The sequence below is a fragment of the Lissotriton helveticus genome, chromosome 2_1, assembly GCF_964261635.1.
Source record: "Lissotriton helveticus chromosome 2_1, aLisHel1.1, whole genome shotgun sequence".
NCBI classification, from domain to species: domain Eukaryota; kingdom Metazoa; phylum Chordata; class Amphibia; order Caudata; family Salamandridae; genus Lissotriton; species Lissotriton helveticus.
Window position 1 is genome coordinate 1,415,919,675 of NC_136059.1, and position 20,870 is coordinate 1,415,940,544.

The following is a 20,870-nucleotide window of genomic DNA, read 5'->3' on the forward strand; positions in this document are numbered from 1 at the left end:
GATCACAATTTGGCCCGGGCACTGACGAAAAAGGTGGCCCACATTCAAGGGGCGTGGCCCACTTTAAGGGGTGTGCCCCACATTCAAGGGGCGTGCCTTTTCATGAAACACCATTTGCTCAGACAAAGAATAAAAGTGGGAGGATACTGTCCTTGAGCAGGGCACACGCCCAAGGGGACAATGGCCTACATGCTGAGCAACTAAAAAAACAGCAAGGCCCCTTTCTGTCACAAAATTATTCGAGCCCTCCAGTGCAGGAGCACCTGAAAAGCAGCGAAGCCCCTATTATTACTAACCTACTCAGCCCTCCCAGACCTTCAGCTCAGGAGCACATGAACAGCAGTAAGGCCCCTGCAATTAGTAAATTAATCAGCCCTCCCCAGCCCTCCAGAACTCAGGGCAATGTCCTGGCAGGGGAGCACAAAACACAGCTGCTGAGTCTTCCATGGTAGCCAGGGGGAGGCTGAGGTGAAGATGGAGGGAGTTCCAAACATCACCTGGCCCCACAGCGAGACCCATTCTTCCTCGCCCACTATGCCCTGAATGTGAAGGGCTGTGGGCGAGGTGTTAAGATTAACACTGTTTCTGGGCTGCGTAGGCCCCAGGGGGGCCGAGGTGAACATGGCTCAAAGGCCTGAGCAACACCTGGCCCCCAGGGAGGCCTATTCTTGCAAACAATCACCCCTCCCCAGCCCACCCTCCGCGTGATTGCTTTACAGGGCAGGGGGTGAAGGAGAGGCCACAGCTGATAATCGCTGTACGGCCGCACAGTTAAACTGCTTTCATTTCTCTGTCTCCGTGCCCTCTGTAGGTCGTTTTTTTCTCCCCTTGCCTAGAAAACAAGCATTTACAATGCAATGGTTTCGCCTTTGGAAAAGTTAGAGCTATTGGCATTGTAAATGACAAATTTTGTATTTATGTGTTGGTTTTGAAAACAGTTAACTAAATGGCATTGTCATTTACAATGCCATTAGCTTAATCTCTCGCAAATGTGGGACCTATTGTACCCTACGGACGAGCTCAGCAGACAGCAATTACTACCACACACACACCCAGAGCCACACACACACACACCCAGAGCCACACACACACACACCCAGAGCCACACACACCCAGAGCCACACACACACACACCCAGAGCCACACACACACACACACCCAGAGCCACACACACACACACACACACACACACACCCAGAGCCACACACACACACACTTACACACCCAGAGCCACACACACACACACACCCAGAGCCACACACACACACACCTGGAGCCACACACACACACACCCAGAGCCACACACACACACCCAGAGCCACACACACACCCAGAGCCACAAACACACCCAGAGCCACACACTCACCCAGAGCCACACACACACACCCAAAGCCACACACACACAAACACCCAGAGCCACACACACCCACCCAGAGCCGCACACACCCACTCAGAGCCACACACACCCACCCAGAGTCACACACACCAACTTTGCTCTTCTGAAATGTTGGCATGTATGGTAGTGAGCTGTGTGTGGTGAGCTGTGTGTTGGGTGGTGTGTGTGGCGAGCGCCAGGTGAAACCTAAAAACCGCAATCCTTCAGTGCAGGAAGTGATGACAGTGAAGGCCCAGCCAATGGAAGCTCTGAGAAAGAATTCAAACTGGCCGCCTTTTCCAAACTCACCTGGCATTAATTATGCAAATGAGGCAGGTACATGTGGCAGCTCGGCGGCGCTCGGGTTTGATCCCTCAGTAACAGAGCGCCCAGAAGCCCTGCACGGAGCCTCAGCGCCCAGAAGTCCTGCTCGGAATTCTTTCCTTCGTAAGTAGCACCTCTGAGGGGGTCATCGGCCGTCTACCCGCAAGGCCCCCCGACTCCTGCCCCGTCTCGGCATATGTTGACCACTGCACGTGTCAGCAGCCAGCGTTGAACCCGTGAGTCGGCCTGTGCGAGGAACTGTGCTCCGAGCGGCTTTACAAAATACTTTATTTGAGATAGCCTAGGGTGTTGAGGGGCCGGCTGCGGCGTCTGTAGATGTTGGAGGTAACCGCTCCGGGGGGGGGGGGTTGCTGGCGGAATGATGCTGTGCATTTGTAGAGCGTTTTTTTGTGGTTTCATACGTCTTTATTTCGGTAAAATTCACCATAAAAGACATCACAAAAAATACAATTAAAACATTAAAAAAACAACATAATACATAATTTGCATAATACAAAGTCACATCTTAAAAGCTCTAATTAAATTTTGTCAAAAAAGACGTACATATGACCTCACTCATAAATTATTCAAGAGTAAACTAGCGCTGTGGATATCTAGCTCTAATGATCCAGGACCAGCCTAAAAATGTAGCTACTGCTATGGCCACTGGGGGTGATGTTACCGTCCCTAGCAACCATAAGGCCTCATTGCCCCCTCTAGTGTTAAGGTTTCTACAGATTAGTTTCAGCCATTTTTTCCGTGGGATAACATATGCAGGACAAACAAAAAAGAAGTGACCCACAGTTTCCTCCTGTTCTTTGCACCATTTATTTATTTATTTATTTATTTTTTGCATTTGTAATGCGCACAGATACCCACAAAGGGTTTCCCGGCGCCATGGCTAAGAGAACAAGACACAGAAAGCAACTGCTGGCAACACAATGATGATCGCTATTTATTTAAACAGTTATTTATTAAACAGCCAGGTTTTAACTTGTTTCTTAAAACTGGCGAAGTTCTCCTCTTTGCGCAGAGCTAAAGGAAGGGAGTTCCAAAGAACTGGTCCCAGGTGGGAAAAGGATTTACCTCCCATTCGGGCCAGTTTGAATCTGGGTACCGTGAAAATTGCTCCATTTAAAGAGCGAAGATTCCGTACAGGTACATGGGGCCTAACCAGTTTCTGCAGATACCGTGGTGCAGTTCCCGCTCTGATCTTAAACATGTAGGTCAAGGCCTTAAACCGGACCCGGTTCTCAACTTTCAACCAGTGTAGGTCTTTAAGGTGGCTCGAGATCCTTGCTGTCCTAGGAATCTTACACAACAGCCTGGCTGCGGAGTTCTGGACCAGCTGTAACCGCCTGGTTACAGCTAGGTTGGAGCCCAGGTATAGAATGTTACCGTAGTCAAGCCTAGATGTTATTAGCGCATTGACTACGGTCTTCTGGGTATCCACAGGCAGCATCCAGATAATCTTCCGCAGCCATTTAATAATCGTGAAACAAATGCCAGCCACTTTATTAGCTTGTTGTTTCATCGATAAAGAATCATCGATGCACACCCCTAAGTTTCTAACCTGGGTAGCTGGACTGGGGAAAGCACCCAGAGATGGCGGCCAGTGCCTCTCCTGCCACAGAACACGATTTTTTCCCAGGAGAAGAATCTCCGTCTTCTCCCCGTTGAGCTTCAGCTGGTTTGTTGACATCCAGCTGAAGACCTCCTGAAGACCAAGTTTCAGGGCTGAAGGGGATGAAGACTCTGAGTTGGAGAGGGAAAAAATAATCTGTGAGTCATCCGCATAGGTCATAAGTTCAAGACCTACCCGCTCTGCTAAATCAGCGAGGGGGCGGAGATAAAGATTGAAAAATAATGGGCTTAAAATTGAGCCCTGGGGCACGCCATGGGATGATGGAAAAATATCCGACTGGGCATGTGAGGACGAGATCTGAAACGTCCGGTTGCTCAGATAAGATCTAATCCAGTCCAATGCGGTCCCTCCGACACCATCCCCACTCAGCCTGGCAAGCAGTCTGTTGTGCGAGATGGTGTCGAAGGCCGCCATGGACACGAATTCCCAGACCCACCCTTCCATTTGTAGGTGAACGATCTCAAAGGTAGCGTTCCTTTTCTAAATTGGAAAAAAAGTTTTCTATCAATACTCATTGTTATGGCGTCCCAGTAACTTTCCAGAACTGGGTCCTCCTTGTGACTCAGAAACCTGCCAGAAAGAGTTAACGAACTATGTTCCACAATCAACTTATTTCTGTATACAGCCCAAAAGTGCTCCTTGAGATCCTTTTTTGATGGGAACACATTGCTCCCGGGGTCAATCCACAGCTGGATGAGGCCCATATCTAACAAGATAGATTTTACTGCTTTAAACCAAGGGAGATTGCCACAGCCCACTATATGTCTAAGATCTTCTATTCCCGCAGCAAATGTAGCCAATTCAGGGGTTACCCAAATTCTCCTTTAGAGTAAGATGATTCTCAGTTTTGCCAATTCTTCTATTGGGTTGCAGCCCAGGTCCAACATTAATGGAAGCATAGGGGTCGATTGTAGAAGACCCACCAAGTTTCGTAGAAACTTATTTTGAATTTTCTCAAGTTGGGACAAATCAACATAGCCCCAGAGATCTGCTCCGTATACGATGGCCGATCTAATCTTGATGTTATATATTTTGAGTGCTGGGCTTATTCTCTTGGTTAAGGAGGATCTCTGCTCCTTAACAAGTGTCCCACTCAACTGAGAGAATTTTAATGACAATACATCTAGCTGGGCTGACCATCTTAATCTATAATCTAGTACCACCCCCAGGTAAGTCATCTCATTTTCCTGCTCCAAATTTATGTCATTAAGACTTACTTGGCCTAATCTTGGTCTACTTTTAGTGAAAACCATAAACTTGGTTTTACTTGTGTTGGCCTGCAGGTCATTAGCATCACAGAATTCTACAAATTTGCTGAGTGCCAGTTGTAGCCATTTTGTGTTTGAGCGTATCATCCGCAAAGATGAGGAGGGGAAACTTCATACCGACCAAGCTAGGGGCATCAGTGGGAGTGTCCAAAAAATATGCAACAACTCTATTAATAAATAAGAGGAAAAGGTTTGGAGTAAGGACACATCCTTGACGGACTCCTCGTGTCACCGGAAACTTTTGGGTGACTTGGCCCTGCATACCCCATCGAACCTGGGCATAATTTTTCTCATGAAATCTTATAATTATGTCCAACAGGTCCTTCGGCAGTCCCATTTGTGTCAGAGCTTCCCACAATTTGACTCTTGGAACCAAATCAAAAGCAGACTTTAAGTCCACGAAGGCCGCATAGATCACACCTCCACTTAAGATCACCACCTTCCAATATATAAGAATAAATCTTAAAATCTGATCTATTGTGCTGACGCAGGGCCTGAAGCCAGCCTGCATGGGTGACAGTATTGATATTTCGTCCATCCATGCTGAGATCTTAAACAGCACTATCCGTGAGAGGATCTTTTGGATGGCGCCAATAAGGCTAATCGGATGATAGTTTGCTGGTAGGGAGCCCCCTTTTTAAAGATTGGAAGGATTTCCGCCCCCTGCCATGAGTCGGGTATCGGGGCTCCATCTGCCACAGCATTAGCAACTTTCAGTATGTAGGGAACCCAAGCCGCTTGATCAAATTTGAAAAGATCTGAGGGAATGCAATCTATGCCGGGGGCTTTCCCCCCTTTGGTCAGGCTTAAGGCCAGCTCTACATCTATACGATCAAAGAGGGGGACTAAGCCGGGAGTTCTTAGCGGGACCACACGCACACTTGCTCCAGAGGCTACTAGGGGACCAAAGTTGCTAAACTGTGCCCCAAAAGTGTGCTACCCATCCTTCTTCCGCTACATAGTTGGAAAGGAGTTGAAACTCAGAGTAATTCCCCCACTTAAGAACATGCCAGAACCTCGATTGGTTGGAGGATAAACTGGCCTCATAAAGATCCTGCCAGTGTTTGTCACCCCAAGCTAATTTAGCCTCCTTCTGGCACTTTTTGTATTCCAGCCTACCCTTCCGTATTGCTGCACTAAGTGCTGCTAATAGGTCAAAATGGGCTTGACGACACAATCGATTATACCACTTACCCCCACCCAGTGGTGTTTTTGGTTTTTTTCTGTTTTTTTTTAAGTAAAAAAAGGGATTTCAAAGAGTTAAAGAGATTATCATGTAACCCACAAATATCAACAGGGTCAGTCGTATTCTCCATAGCAAGCGTTGCCTCCAAGACTTTCCCTGAAATTATTTTTAGGATGGCGGGCTCCTCCACAACCCTACACCACTGCACCCTTCTCCTATCATTCTCCAAGAACACATCTGCCGTGGCACAATTTTGCGAGGCTCCCGTCCGGTGATTACTATCAAGAGCTAGGCTGAGTGCCAGTGGATTATGATCACTCTCAGGGTGAATCACCACAATCATATCAACCAGAGAGGACCAGCACTCAGCCCTTATAAGGATAAAATCAATCCTACTCGTTCTATGGCCATTGTCAAATGTATGCTTCCCATGTTTGTCTGAGGGGGTACGCCCGTTCACGGCTCTCAGACCCCATTCTAGGCAGAACCCCATCCAGTGGAAAGCTGCTTCTGGGGATGGAATCTTCCAAAGTTTATCCTCGTCTGCCATGAAGTCCATCTCACTTCCAAAGTAAGGCTCAAAGGTGCAATTTAAATCGCCTGCCAGAATAATGAAGGCTTCCCTTCCAACTTGGTTAAAGATAAGCTCTAGATCATTAAACATACCAGTTGGACTACGTCCACCCGGAATTCCCCGTACATAAACATTTATAATAAATAGCGCCTGGGAGCCAGGTCTTGAAAGCTTGATCACAAGGATATCAAGATTTGTGGTGGGCACCTCTGTAATATGATAATCCAGTGACTGTCTTAACCAGACCCATAAACCCCCTGACGGTCTGCCCACTCCTGTCCTGCAAGCTGGTTTGTGAAAATTTAGATACTCATGGTGGTAAATAGGGTCAGTCGCCCAGGTCTCTTGAAAAATTAAAATATCCTGATTATTCACCAGCTCCACCCACTCCTCAATTTGAACCTTACTGCGTAGACCAGCTAGATTCCACGAAATAAGTTTCCATGGTGCCGGATAATTTACCAAATCCACACGTGCAGATACATTTACGCAAGATGGTAAAGGTTCACCCTCCCTCTGGCCTAAAATAACCTCTACTGGTGCATCTTCCCTCCTAGGGTGGGGGCAGGTGTTATTGGTTTCACCATCTCCAAAAGCAGCCTTTTCAAATTCCAGGCTTCTGCCTTGATTCCCTCTATATATGCCAATCTCCTCTTTTCCAACCTGAGATACCGTTACATCCTGTACCTCAGTCTTATCTCTTTCCAAGCTTGCGCCTTGATTCCCTCTATATAAATCAGACTTCACATTCCCAACCTGACATGCCATTACTTTCTGTACCTCATCATTAGTTGGTACTTTATCTAATGTAGCAAAGACACCCAAACAATCTTGGGTGACCTCCGTGACAGAAAGTGGCAGGTCGAGTCATTCGTTTAAATCAAGCCCCGAGAGAGGTTCATATAAATTGTACAGCGGAATGTTCCAATACTCGTTAGGATTAGTAGAATTGGAAAAGTTATTAGATGGAGGGAAATATCTAGGGGGGAGTTGACGTGAGGGAAAAGGGAAAAAATTATTTAAGTTATTGGCGGAACAAGAAAAATGTGGTGCACGGTAGGCTAAATTTAAGGGATTAAGATTTCGACAAGTTGGGGGGTGGTTAGGAGGTTTGAACAGAGCCTCGGGGTAAAAATAACTCAAATTACGGGTTGAAACACCCCCCTCACTTCTTCCTGGAAACCAGTCGCTAATGTGTGTTACCACTCTATGGTCCTTAAAGTTTACGATCACAACATCCCCCTCGATATCTTTGGGTCTAAAACCCACCCAGTTGCAGCGTCTGACGGAGATTATATCTCCGTTTAGATGAGGAGGGAGGGGTCTGTTGTTTCGCAACCAAAAGATAACCTTATTTTTAAGGTTATCATTATGTTCAGTATTCCCATTAGAAATAATTGGGACACCGGTTAGAATGATCACATAATTAGCTGACTCTGGGGGTAATTCCACTATATTCCTACGATTTGAATTTACTCTTTGGGTTTTGACTATCCCCGGGATCATAGTTGGAATATTAGTGGATGCAGGCGGTTTTTTAAAGGCTGGTATATGCTTCTTTTTATGTATGTCATGTACAACCGTCGGCTTGGTAGTGTTTGGGGGAGCAGTTTTACTATTGGATATTGGATTTTCTTTCTCTTTCTGCGATCTACTTATATTCGGTATTTTAGAGCTTGGCTGGCATTTTATCTGGGACGGAACCTTGGGTTTCACGAGGTCGGAATTTACACTAGGGCAGAAAGCTGCCAGAATACAATCCAATTTTTCCCCTAAACTTCTGACTCTCTCTATAAGTGGGAGCATATAAGATTTTAGGAGCCGCTCAAGTTTGTTCACCTGGAATAGTTGGTAATTGGGTACCTGTTAAGGCATCCCTCTCTGGATAGCCAGATGGTTTATCCTTGGGGACTACCAGAGAAGGGAATACACTCGAAGAATTTTCCCCTTTTTTTTCCCCGCCTTTTCTACTTCTTTTCTTAGGTGGAGAGTGGTATGCCCTCGAGGGTATCTTGGAGTTGTCTTTAGTCGCACTAACAGTAGCTGGTGGAAGTGTCTCTGTGGGTGCGTCAATGTCGTTTGGTTGATTGGATAAGGTTGACTGGAACTGGGAGACAAGATCAAAGACAACGGGAGAGTTTAAATCTATAAGACAGTTGGAATTAATAGGAGGGCAATTTAGGGTACCATCATTACTGATGTCAATTTGAGCTGGAGTTAAGCTTTGATCTTGAAAAATAAGTGGAATATGGTCGGTGCTAAATAACTCAGCATCTGTTTCCACGCTACATGTGTTACCAGATTCTAAGGTTATGGGTGCCTTTTGGGGAGAAATCAATGTATTTTTTTTAAGTAGATCTATGGAGAGACGGCGCTCCGCACGTTTCTCCGCTAACAAAAGTTCTTTATCTATTTCTTTAGTTGCCCTTGCAAAATATTTGTCTAAGGGACCAAGTATAGAGACCCCAACAGTAGAAGGTAAAGAGTTAGACATGTCTGTAGGCATCCTAGGCACTCGGGGCACCCCGAAAAACAGCAATCATTAATCAACAGTAAGAAAATAGCACCAAAGAATAAAAGTTATGGAGTGGGCCCAGCCCAGCCTCCTGCAGCCCCTGACGGCCACAGACGGCCCCGCCCTTGTCCCGGGTTTCTCCCGGGACGCTCCCGCGCAGTGGTAGAGAGACTTGATCTTATTGTGTATGGACCACTCAGGAGGCGGGGCTAGCAGGGAGAGCGGACCAGGTGTTTCAAATTGGCCAAGCAGGGACTCCTGGGAAATGGAGTCCCCGCGCTGTTGCTCGCAGCCCTGCACTGCCCCTTGACACCCTGGTAAAGTCCACAAGTTTCACCAGAACCACCTCCGCGATGCAGGACCCGCGAAGCTGGTACCGCGAGTTGTAGGTCCAAAAATACACAGAGCAGCCCAACAGGAAGGTCCACAGCACGGCGCAAAACAAAGATTCAAAGCGGTTTTCACTGTAAACATGTTTTTAGATGCATTAAATGCAATGTCCGCTTTTGGGGAATGATGGGTTATTGTTTAAATGCTCGCCCCAGATTCTTTTTCGGTTACCTGCCAATTCCTGAATTCTTGGGTTTCGCTCCCTCCCCTCCGCCCGCAGAGGCAGGGAGGGGCAGGGGTTAAGTGGGATGAAAAAAATGGGGGTCTCTCAGAGGGGTGCATTCGATGGCATTAACTCCTATGACACAACTCTGCCATGGTATGATACGCCAGTTTCATCCCGAGGTCCCATTAACGTTGGGCAGGCAGCCCTGCCAATAAGTGCCATCACACTGCCAAAGAGACTCACCCAGTAACAGTCGCAGAAGCCTCCCTCCCTCCCTCCCGAGCCCCTCATCCCCTCCTCGACTCCAGCTCGGAACAGCTCTCTCAAATGTTGATACAGCAAGTGGAGTACTAGTTGCGCTTCCAGAAATACAGTGAACGAGCTGCAGAGCGTTTATTACAGTTCCAGCAAAGCTCCAGAAACAATCCCTTTCACCGTCACTGGTGCCGAGACACGGACAGCGGGAGGGGGGCGGGGGCGGGAACGGGCACACGGACAGCGGGGGGGGCGGGAACGGGATAAAAAAAAGTAGTAAAAAATGCCGCTTACCTGCAAATCAAGGAAAGTGAAATCGCGCAGCCCACCCCTGCAAAGCACACGTTGGAAATGAAACAAACATGCCGAGACAAAAAAAAAAACAACCGCCCACCGCCGCATGACGTACTTTAGAAATTTCCTGCACTTTGGATAAACTGGGACTGTAAGATAAGTATCCTGAAGATCTAGATGGACCATCCAGTCTCCTTGTAACAGGGAACACTTTAGAAGAATGATAGTCTCCATTTTGCAATGATGGTAATTCACAAAGTGGTTGAAATGTCTGAGGTTTATCACTGAAAATCGTTTTATGTCCTTCTTCTAATCAAGAAATATGGAGCTTAGAAAACCTAAAGGGTGTAGCAAAGTTGTTTGAATTGCCCCTTTCTGCTGGAGAGACTGTAGATCTTGACACACTAGATCCACTAGATGTTGAGAAAAAACTAAAGGTTGAGTGGGAGACTCTTGAAAAGGTGTTGCATTAAACTCTATGGGGTTACATTTTAGCTTTAACAACCTTATAGCATGTCCATATTGTTTTCTTCCAAAACCTACAATTTGCTGGCTGACAACTTACCAACTTTAAAACCTTGTAAATGAAAAAGTTTGATATTATGTCACTCCAATTTTTGGTATATTGTTGTAATCACGAATATGAATATGATCAATGCAGTTAAGAGTCATCACTAACAGTATTCCTGTCTATATGTTTATTAATCATCTGTACCTACAATGCTGTGCATGGATCTCTGTGCATGACAAGCAGAAGACTAATCAATGAGAACAAAGTGCTGGGTGCTTACAGAAAGCATCTTGGCGGAGTTGATGGATAGTGTTTGGGAGGCACATGGTGAAGAAAACCTGACACTTAAGTTTATATGGCACTCCTGATGCAGCAATACTTTACATGAAAATTCCGAAAGCATAGAGTGTTATAAGTCCCGGGTATGCTGTTGCCCTTCCATTCGGAAACTGCCCCTGAGGAATGTGAAGCTACTGCTGAAATTGTCGTTCTCACATTTCTGCATTTAATTTCGACACTCTGGGCTATATACATGGACATTTATTTGCCAGATTTTACCTGGTGAAATGTGTCCTTGAGTATCTTGGGGGTCTGGTGCTACGGAGCTCATTAGAATCAAGATTCAGGTAGACACTGCAATTTCTATCCAAATTTAATTATACAGGAGGCTGACTTTTCATTAATTGCCCTGGCAGCACGTATGATGCCACATAACCTGACACAGAATACAGTAGAGAGGCATTAGGTCAGTGATCCTAATACAGTCGATTTGTTTATAGACATTGTCACAGTTGTCCACACAAGTCAAACCTTGTTTTGCCTGTTTTAAAAAGAGGTTAATAGAGGTCATAGGACGTTCTGAGAATGTGAGGTTTGCTGAAACCGAGGAATGAGCTTCTTGCGTCTGTTCCAGGTTCTCAACCTTATCTGGTTCGGCCGCCTCTGGCGCTTTGTGGTCACGCAGAATGCCAACAAACAAAGGCCTCTTACAGTGGCTGCTGAGTGGCGAGTATAGGGTGTCGGCGCAGCGAGGGCACAGGACACAGGCTGTTGAAGTAAAAGTGCGTGGCGGGGACGCTGGAGCGCAGGGGGGCATGAACGACTGGGACCCGGGTCAGCAGCGTGTTATTGCTGCAGACAGTCTCCGCATCCTGGCCGGTTGACATTGTAAACCTAGACACAAGGGTTGTTTGAGGGGAGCCTGCCAGATTGACAATGTAAATGTGTAACACGCACACAGCCCGAGAGAGCGGGCGGTCGGCGGGTGGGAGAGCGCTGGCTCGGGGTCGGTCGCACGGAGATTGAGTTTCGTCTGAATTAGATCAGAGCTGTGGGAAACGGCACCTCCCAAACACACACTCGCGAACACACACACACGCGCAGGGGGGGGGGACGCAGGCGGGCAGCTGTGCTCCACTATTAAGGGCATCTCGCAGGAGCTAACCTCAAACTTAATTACTGTCTAACTCACCACAAGATGCGTGCCAGCATCTACCGTCTGCAGCGCCTGCGATTAAAAGGCTCCACCGGCCATAAACTATTTTAGGAGCGGGAGTTAGAGCCCAAGGATGTCAGCAAGTTCCTATTCCTTTTCGTTTAAAGTGAGCCAAAGACTTTGAAGAGGTACAGAAAAGGGAGTTTGGTTTTTCGGAAGCACTTAAAGTGGCACTGGGGGGCTTGGTGGCGCTATGTAAACTAGCTAATGAAACCTTGCGTTTGACTCTACGCTGCTATCAGCAAAAACCAAGATTGCGGTACAGTTAGAGCATATAAATACATATAATGGATTATACAGCTGAGTGCAGTAGATTTGCTTTTCAGCTTCGACCACTTCCATGGAGATCGACCCGCCCGCCCCAGCTCCACGAAAAAATGGCGGCCGCATTGCCAAGAAAAAAAAAACAAAACAACCGCCCACCGCCGCAATGACGTTCGCAAAGGGGCGGAGAGGGAAAAAATCGCCGGAACGCCCACGAATTGCCTCGGACAATGACTGACGCCTCTCTCTTCCAATGGCTAGCCTCCATTTATGGAGCTAGCCAATGGAAAAGAGAGGCGGGACAAAGGCACATACTGTTCTCAAAAGATTTCGCCTGCGCGAACACTGCTGCGCAGCGGATAGCCAGGCGAAACCTAAAAAACGGCCCACAGAGGGCACTGAGACACCGGCCCTTCGGCCGATGCCCTCTCTCTTTTGTAACATAATGGGAGCTGGGGCAGCTAGCCATTGAACCTTGTTTGTGACAGCTAACAGTTTCTCCAGCCTCCTTCATCCTGAAAGAAATGAAGGATGTACAAGAGATCTGACAGCTGGCCCTCCGCCATCCTCTGCTCCACCATTAAAAGAGGCATATGTTAACAAACAATCACATTACCTGAAAAATAAAGTACTTGGAGGTGTACTTAATGGGGTGTCATAGTTGCTGCACCACAATAGCTGAAAAGACATAACTTTCACAAATTATGGAGATACCTTAACCTTAGCTCCTTACCCCTTTGGACTCACTGAACTTTAACTCTCCCCGCTGCTTTACAGTTCCCTTTGTCAAACATATTTTTACTTGTACAATGCTATATTTCATAATAGGTATCATGAATAATATCTATAATGTAAAATGCCCTCATCCACCTCCTCGGTTATTCTTTGACTCACATACTATTTCTGCCTTCCTCAAATGAAGGCTGCATGAGAGTAAAATTAATACCTTGGCGTTAGTTCTCACCTCCACTGTTTTACGAGCCTTAACTACCAGCCCTTCCAAACAATGCTTCCAGCGCCATGGTGTTCCGCATATTGAACGTCGCATTACATTACGTTCAGTACAGAGGACTTGTATTTACACACATTACGTACAAGTGACAGATGGGTGATATAGACAGACTTCAGCAGTAGGTCAAAATGAGAACGCAGGCCGTGTGACAAAGGGGAAGGTGAGGGGAAGTGAACTTGAATGGAAAATAGTTGAAGTTGAGAAGAAATGGTGAACAATGGTGCAGGTTCGGGGTTTCTTCTAGTTTATACTTACCTCATGCCTTTATCTTCACAGTGCTCTGCGTGTAACCTACCTCCAAAACGGTGGGAGCGATCAGGTCATCCTGGCTCACCTCCAAGACCTCCTGAACGAGGCCCAGCAAATGGAACAACGCGAGAGACGCACAAAGTATTTGCAAAAAAGAAACAAAAGTAAGTGGCACGGAGGATTCATACTTCCATCAGCACTTCAGAGCCCTGTGTTAACTCTGTATCTTCAATGTTCACAGCCATTGTGCGCCTTCCGCCTGGACATTTCTCCAGTCCATATATTCTTTTGCATGTCTATATTGATTTGATGGTTAGTTTTAGAAATATGTAGAGTTTTAGGACAATGCATGCTAAAATATGATTGTGAATATTGTATTTTATTTTGCAGAAAAAACAATAGCATGATATAACCCAGCGACGCAGGGTCAAATGCCTTCACGGCATTTCGGGTCATCCCCACACACTCACCCACAACATTCACTCTCCTATAGAAGTCTTTGACTGTTGTAGCCTGTCGCCTATACAGAACAGCAAGCCCGGCCAGCATGAATAAGCCTATCCTGGAGGTTACAACTGCCTCAAGTTTCTTGGACTCCTTTTTAATTAGCGCGTTGGGTGATAAGAGCTGTATACCCGAGTTCTGATTGGGCTTACAGAGGAACACAATTTGGGATTCCCTTGTACTTCTTGCATGTACAGCAGTTTGGGGCCGAAGTGCAAGAAACATTTTGCAGATTGCTGCTCCCAATCCATCAGTATGCTTGGCTCGCCCAGAATTTGCAGCAATTTTAGATTGAAATATATATATTTTTTTCAATGTAAAGGTCTTAAAGGTTTAGAATATTTCTGTCCGAAGACTGCCAATCAGCGAGAAATGTACATTTTCATTATTAATTTTAAATTTCAGTATTGATGCAACAGTATTGAGACAGCAAAAATGATTAATTAGAAAGTGAAGTACAATGACTGTGCAGCACGAGGTCCGTCCAGTTCCTTGAGCAGTAGTCACTTGAGATTAATGGGACCACATGTACCTTAATGTACAGGGATGCTTGCAACTGTTGCTAACCAAGGGCCGTTTTGGGATGTTGAAGGATTGTGCTGCTCAAAACGTGAAGAAACAATGCAATATTCAGCAAATATTAATATAGCTTCTTCCCAATCATCTAAAGATGGTAGGTATGGTAAGCATAGGCAAACACCTATATGCTCTTCCTTTCACATCTGTGCTTCATTTCACAATGAAATGTAGCCACGATGTTGTTGCAGCACCATGGGAACATGCCCTTTAATGCCACTCAGGGCATCAACATACTTTCCACGTAGGCCACACTCTAAACCCACACTCCCCCAACCGTACACAACGCACTTTGACTTTTGATTACAAGTCGGCCAGCTAGGCGTGAGCTATTTTCCCTACCCCTTAAATACCTGCTCCTGAAAGGAGGGGCCTAACCCGAACATGCAGGTGGGCGCCATATAAGCCGTGTCACTTCCCCAGGGCGTGGGATGTATTTCGGAGCCCAGCGGGGCTGAATTCGAAGGCCCATAGCACCCAGCTCCAAAAAAAGGCAGGGCCTGACCTGAACTTGCCGGTGGGCGCTACATAAGCCGCATCACTTCCCAATGGCAAGGGATGCATTTTGGAGACCAGCGGGAGGACTCAAAGCCCCAGAGCACCCCTACTACTGCATGGCAGGGCCTATCCTGAGTGGGATGTATGACGTTACAACGCATACTTTTACATCGCATGCCTTTACAACGCGGTTTTTACATCGCATACCATTACAACGCATAATGCTTTTAGGCGCTGGATAGTGATTTATTTAATTTACTATTCCAACTCCAGTCCCCGTGGATAGTAGGGAAGGTGTTGGATAGTATATTAAATACATTCCCTATCCTAGAGCGCCCCCCAGCGCTATGCGTTGTAATGGTTTGCGTTGTAAAAGTTGCGTCGTAATGGTAGTGCGTTGTAAAAGTTTCGTTGTAATGGATGTTTCCCTCCTGAGTGCGCTGGTGGGCGCTACATAAGCCTCGCTTCCCCGCTGCATAGGACATTCCCGGGTATAGCCCGGGCGCAAACGGGCCAAGAGCTGGGCCGGGCTTCCTCTCTTAGCCATTCACCTTGCAACTGCCCATCTCACTGTGAAGGATAGTATTGCATGCATCACCGACGACCGTGGGTAAGAGCAAATCTACTGCCTTAACTGTGTCATGTACTTCATTAGCTTCCTGTCCTCTGTAATGGGTACAATGCTTTCTGAAATATTAAGTGTGAAGGAGAAACTGGGAGCCACCAAGAAAGCCCTGTTGATGGCCTTAGTTGAGACCTTCCTCCTGAGACATTTCCAGCACGCTCAGTGTCAGAACATTCACAAGGGGTGCAAAAGTGGGTGACAGTCTGGCATCTAGTAATAACTGTGTGTTCTTGGGGAATCTGGAAGTCATGCCCGAAAACATATCAAATGCCCTAAAGACCCGTGGTAAGGACTCTGTGGGTTCTCCGCCGATGAAAAGAAACAATCGGTCTCGCCTTTAGGACCTTATAAGTATTTGGTGATGCAGCACATTATCGCACATTACAGCACCGTACCTTAGTCAAATGTACTTTTAGCACAATGACATTCCTAGACGACAGTAATCACCACACCATTAAATCCTTTTGAACTTGTCAGTGACTCCAGTGAATACTGTGATAGAGCGCGCAGGTCACCCGTCTAAAATTTTACCAAAAATACTCACCTAGGCCCATATACAAATTAAATCACAATTTCTTAGATCAGGTAACCTGGGAACTGACTATCAGATATTTGTACTTCCTAGGTCCTATACCTTTGACTTACACTCCTAGTCACCAGTATCTGTGGACCTATGGAATCAGGGAGTCTAGCATAATGGGTATGGTAGCAATACGACAATATGCACTCATATAATAAAAACAGACTCGAGAAGTTTTGAAAACCTTTATCTAATCTTCATCAAAAGTCATAAGCCAAAGGTTAACAGCAAGCAAACTATCAATAATCAAAATAACAAACAGCGTATAACTATGCAAAAGATGTATTATGCCAACCATTTAGAATTCTAAAGGAAGGTAAGAACAAGGAACATACTGAAAATGAACCTATAGAAATCAGACTTGAAATGGTATTTTCTAAAGGACAGGAAAAATAAGGGACATGCTAGAATGTCACATTGTAGTGTAGTTTCTATATTCCCAATAGGCTCTGCGCATTGGAATAATATAAACAGCAGTGTAGACGTAGGACTGAGGTCGACTAGGTCTCTACTGACTATATTAGACTTAATTAGTTTTGCCAGCTAGCTCAGAGGTCACTAGAAACTTTCTCGAGTAAACAAGGAGGAGTTTAACTTCCCTGGATAGACAAGAAGGGATTATCTTCTGACAAGCATATAACATGACAACTTTGCTCCCTCAGAATAAAGAGTGTATCTCTAGAGTCGTGTGAAAACAATAGACAACTATTTCACTCAGTCAATCGTGCATACTTAGTTTCACCAGTGTGCAGAGAAATAGAGAGACGGCGTTTTCAATAAATTGTGTTATTTATTGAGCAGTCTTCTTTCTCATGCAAGAGAAATGAATTGCCACAATTGCAATACTTATCATAAAGTAAAGTGCGTACAGTAAAAGGAGTATTATGAAATAATACTGTAAAAGCATTGATATGGTTTCTTAGCCATATGATACTTTAAAATGGATAAAATATATACATGCATAAAAACATTGACTAACGTACTCAACTGGTGCTTCTAATCTACGCCTACCCCAGTGTACCTGACCTAAGCCTAATACGTGGGAAGGAGTAAGTAAGTTGCAGTTTAAGTTAAGTTGGGTTTTTGCCAAGGAATCTGAATCAAGAATTCTCTTAAGGGTTTAGTCAGCTCCGTACCTTGGTTCTTAGAATGAAGGAGGTCTTGTATCTCTTTCTCTCAGGACTCGATATCCCAGCAACCCGCAAGGGTGACTGGAAACACCGGAGCTGGATTTTCTCGGCTGGAGAAAAAGACAGCGTCTCTCTCAGTGCGTCAAAAGGGAGGGGCGGCTTCCTTCGGCTCTCGCATCAGCTGGGCTTCCGGGCAAGTAGATAGCCGCTCTGCTCCAAACCACCGTGTGTTTGCTTAAGGCAACGTTGGTATATTTATACCTGAAAGGTGCAGGGTTTGACGTAAGGTTGGACATAAGACGTCACCAAGAACTAACAGTTCTTTCTGACTCTAGGAGTTCTTGTGCAAATCAAAACAAGAGCAGGGGGATTTCCCAGGCTGCTGGAGGCTTGGTTTGTTTAAAGAACGCGTTGTACTTTCTAGGATATATTCTGTATACTCCTTCGGGAGTTTATTCAAGCGCGTTATAAACCCGCAAATAAATACATTATAAACCCACAAATAGGAGTCTAGGGGAGAAGCCTTGCCGTATTTGGACTGCATGGGCTATTACTAAATATGGATATGATTCTTATGCCTTTATAAGGATATTATTTATTATAACCACATAAGGGCATAAATCGGGAATATCGAATTAGGGTCCTAGATAGAAACACAACAACTTTTGTCTGGTATGTAAGTGCAACAATGTTGCGCTTTCAACATTCTGCAGACTGCGCCCTCTTTTGCCAATAACGTGTCAAGAGCAAGTCGATTTTGTAAAACCATTGATCTGATCGCAACCAATTCGGTATTGACCATCAGGAAACCTCCAGCAGTGTCAGTTGACAACCGATCCACTACTGTTGACAATTTGCAGATTCTGTGTGTATTCAGAGCCACTCCCACTGTAGGTATCAATGCACAAAAAATATCACCTACTATTTCACCAACACTTTCTCTTTTACTATCTACTAATTCATTAGTTCTTTCATTGCTTCCAGTGATTTTTCCCACATGGTATATCTTTGGGAAGACAATACCAAAGTAACAGCTCCCATACCAATGGTCGGGCAGTTTGAAATAAGCCTTGTTCCCACATATATAATAGATTCTAGGAAACACAGGCTCTGACCCATCTTTAAAACCCCAACCCCCAATTACCTTGTAATTGTGTTCGCATTCACTGGAACCAATGAATATATCATTATAATAACTGGTTCTTTCTCTGTGAAGACAAAGTTTCCCCTTTTTTTCGAAATCCAGCAACATAGCAGCATTAGCCCCACCATTTGAGGTGCTCCCTATGCTTTCAGCCCATTTAGGAGTTTTCTGATTCTTGTCATTCGCTTTCCTTTGGAAACTCTCTCTTCTTTTCTCTACCTACCATGTTCAGAAACATTTTCTCTTTTTCTTGTAATAAACATGTCAAGTTTTTTTGTGTGCGTCATCTATATTTATTTTACCTACAGTTAGAAAATATTCACTCATGTATCGTGCTACATCTCTAGTTGTATGTACAGGGTTTAGGTTTCTTCGTACAGGAAGTTCAGAAAATATCACATCTAGATTAGAATAGTAATACTGTAATGGTCCTCTTTTGTAAATAAGCTGGTTAAAACACTACAGGAAATTCCATAGGTTAGGGGCAAATGGTGGTACGTCACATCCTCAGCTACCGAGGTAGGCAGCTTGATACAGACATAGCAGTCTTTTATTTCCATTGCTTCTACATAATGTACTAACAGGTTTGCAAATACATTTAAATAAGTTCTGTTTTTGATTTTATTATAATGTAGTCCTTCCTCATCTGGTGCTTCTAAGTCTACTTTTGTTTGTCTAAGGCTAAGTGCTCTCTCTGGTGTATCTGCTCTTGGTGGCGTGTCTCTCGTTTGTAGCTCCTCAGTGTCTTTTGGCAATTGGCTAGTAGGGTACAGGTTTGTGTCTTTACTCATCATGTAAGGAATAGCTATTGTTAGTCCTATCCAAAGTATAAGTACTATTGCTATACTACATAAACATACTTTACAGCATGTTTTTAAACAACCTGTATATACTCCCCTTCGTACTCTCTGATCTGCCGGTCAATCTTTATTGACCATTCCTAGATTCAGGCGTATTAAACATGGGGGCCTCCGGTTCTCGACACTTCCCCCCAACTCTAAAACTCTATTCCCTTTTCAATACGCACTACCAGCTCCTTTCCTCAGTTTAGAAAGCAACTAAAAACTTGGCTTTTCCAACAAGCCGATCTCAACTGAGCCCCCGATCCACTAGGAGCTCGTCCCCCCCAGCGCCAAGAAACCTACCCGGTGAACGTTGCGCTCTATAAATATTTTTAACAATAACCTCGTTTCGGTCTTCCATTAACAGAAGGATTAGCCATTTTTGATTCAAAGGATATCTAACCCCTCTTTGTAACTTTACACAGCCTCTTTACCCTGTGTGGATTTTAGGTCGGTCTCACTTCTTCGTCACTCTGGTCAGTAATCATTTCTTCATCACTTTCGTCACTTATTTCCAGGTTTTCAAAGTCTTCCAATGCAAGATAAGTCCATTCAGGGCTTTGATATTTATTATTCAGTCTTTTTATTCGGGAACTCCTTCTCCTGGTTTGTATCACAGGTGGGTCAGCTTGGCTTGAGACTTCATTCACCTGCTCAGGTTCTTCGTTGATTGTTTTTAATCGCAGTTTCAGCCTTTTAACAAATCTAGGCAACTTGCCCCTTTTTCTTAGTCTTTTAACTGGCACTGTGTCTTGGCCCTCTTCGAATGCTCTTTTATTTTCATTCAGTTGTGGCACATTTGTTTCAGGATCGTCTTCTGTTTTCCTTCCTAACTGACTAGGTCCAGGTCTTATTTCGGTTTCTTCTGCCTGGTCACTAAACTGGCCTTGTTCAGGTATATGCTGGATTTGGCTTTGTTTTGTTTCGTCTTCTTCTACCTGAACACAATTGCCTATTCCTATCTGGTCCTGTTCAAGCTCTTCGAACTTTTGATTTTCTTCCGCTTGAACCTCTGCCCTAATTTCTATCTGTCCCTCTTCTGGCTCAGGAGTTCTCGGAGGAGTGTCGATTGCCTGCTCTTTCCCTATCTGGTCCTCCTCAGTATCAGTTTTGATTTGGATTTCGATGATCTGAGTATCTCCCTCTACACCTGTCTCGTCCTCACTTTCCCACTGTCTATCTAAAGAGGTATGTCTTCTTGTTCTCACAGGGTCTACAGTCAGGTCGATTACTGGGACCCAATCATCTTGACTGGAGCTCGGTTGTTCCTCTTCAGCTACTTCTGGATCAAGTTCTCGAGACCCTTCAGCTGCACAACCTTCAGCCTCAGTTTCCTCAGGTTCAGTCACTTTCTTCGTGTGACTGCCATGGATCCGATGTGGTACTCCTGCACATTTCACAGCTGTGGTGGTAACCAGGATTACTTGTCGTGGTTTTCCCCACCTTGG

The 20,870-nt window shown here is 45.2% G+C and overlaps 1 protein-coding gene across 2 annotated transcripts in view; it reads left to right on the forward strand.

Annotated features, from left to right (window-relative positions):
• The window catches only part of LOC144818693 (coiled-coil domain-containing protein 17-like), an 874,964-nt gene that overhangs the window by 494,352 nt on the left and 359,742 nt on the right, over nucleotides 1-20,870 (forward strand). For both annotated transcript variants that reach the window (XM_078676346.1, XM_078676347.1), the window contains one exon: nucleotides 13,551-13,687. In XM_078676346.1, coding sequence (XP_078532472.1) covers nucleotides 13,551-13,687 — 137 coding nt within the window. The remainder of the gene's footprint in view (nucleotides 1-13,550; nucleotides 13,688-20,870) is intronic.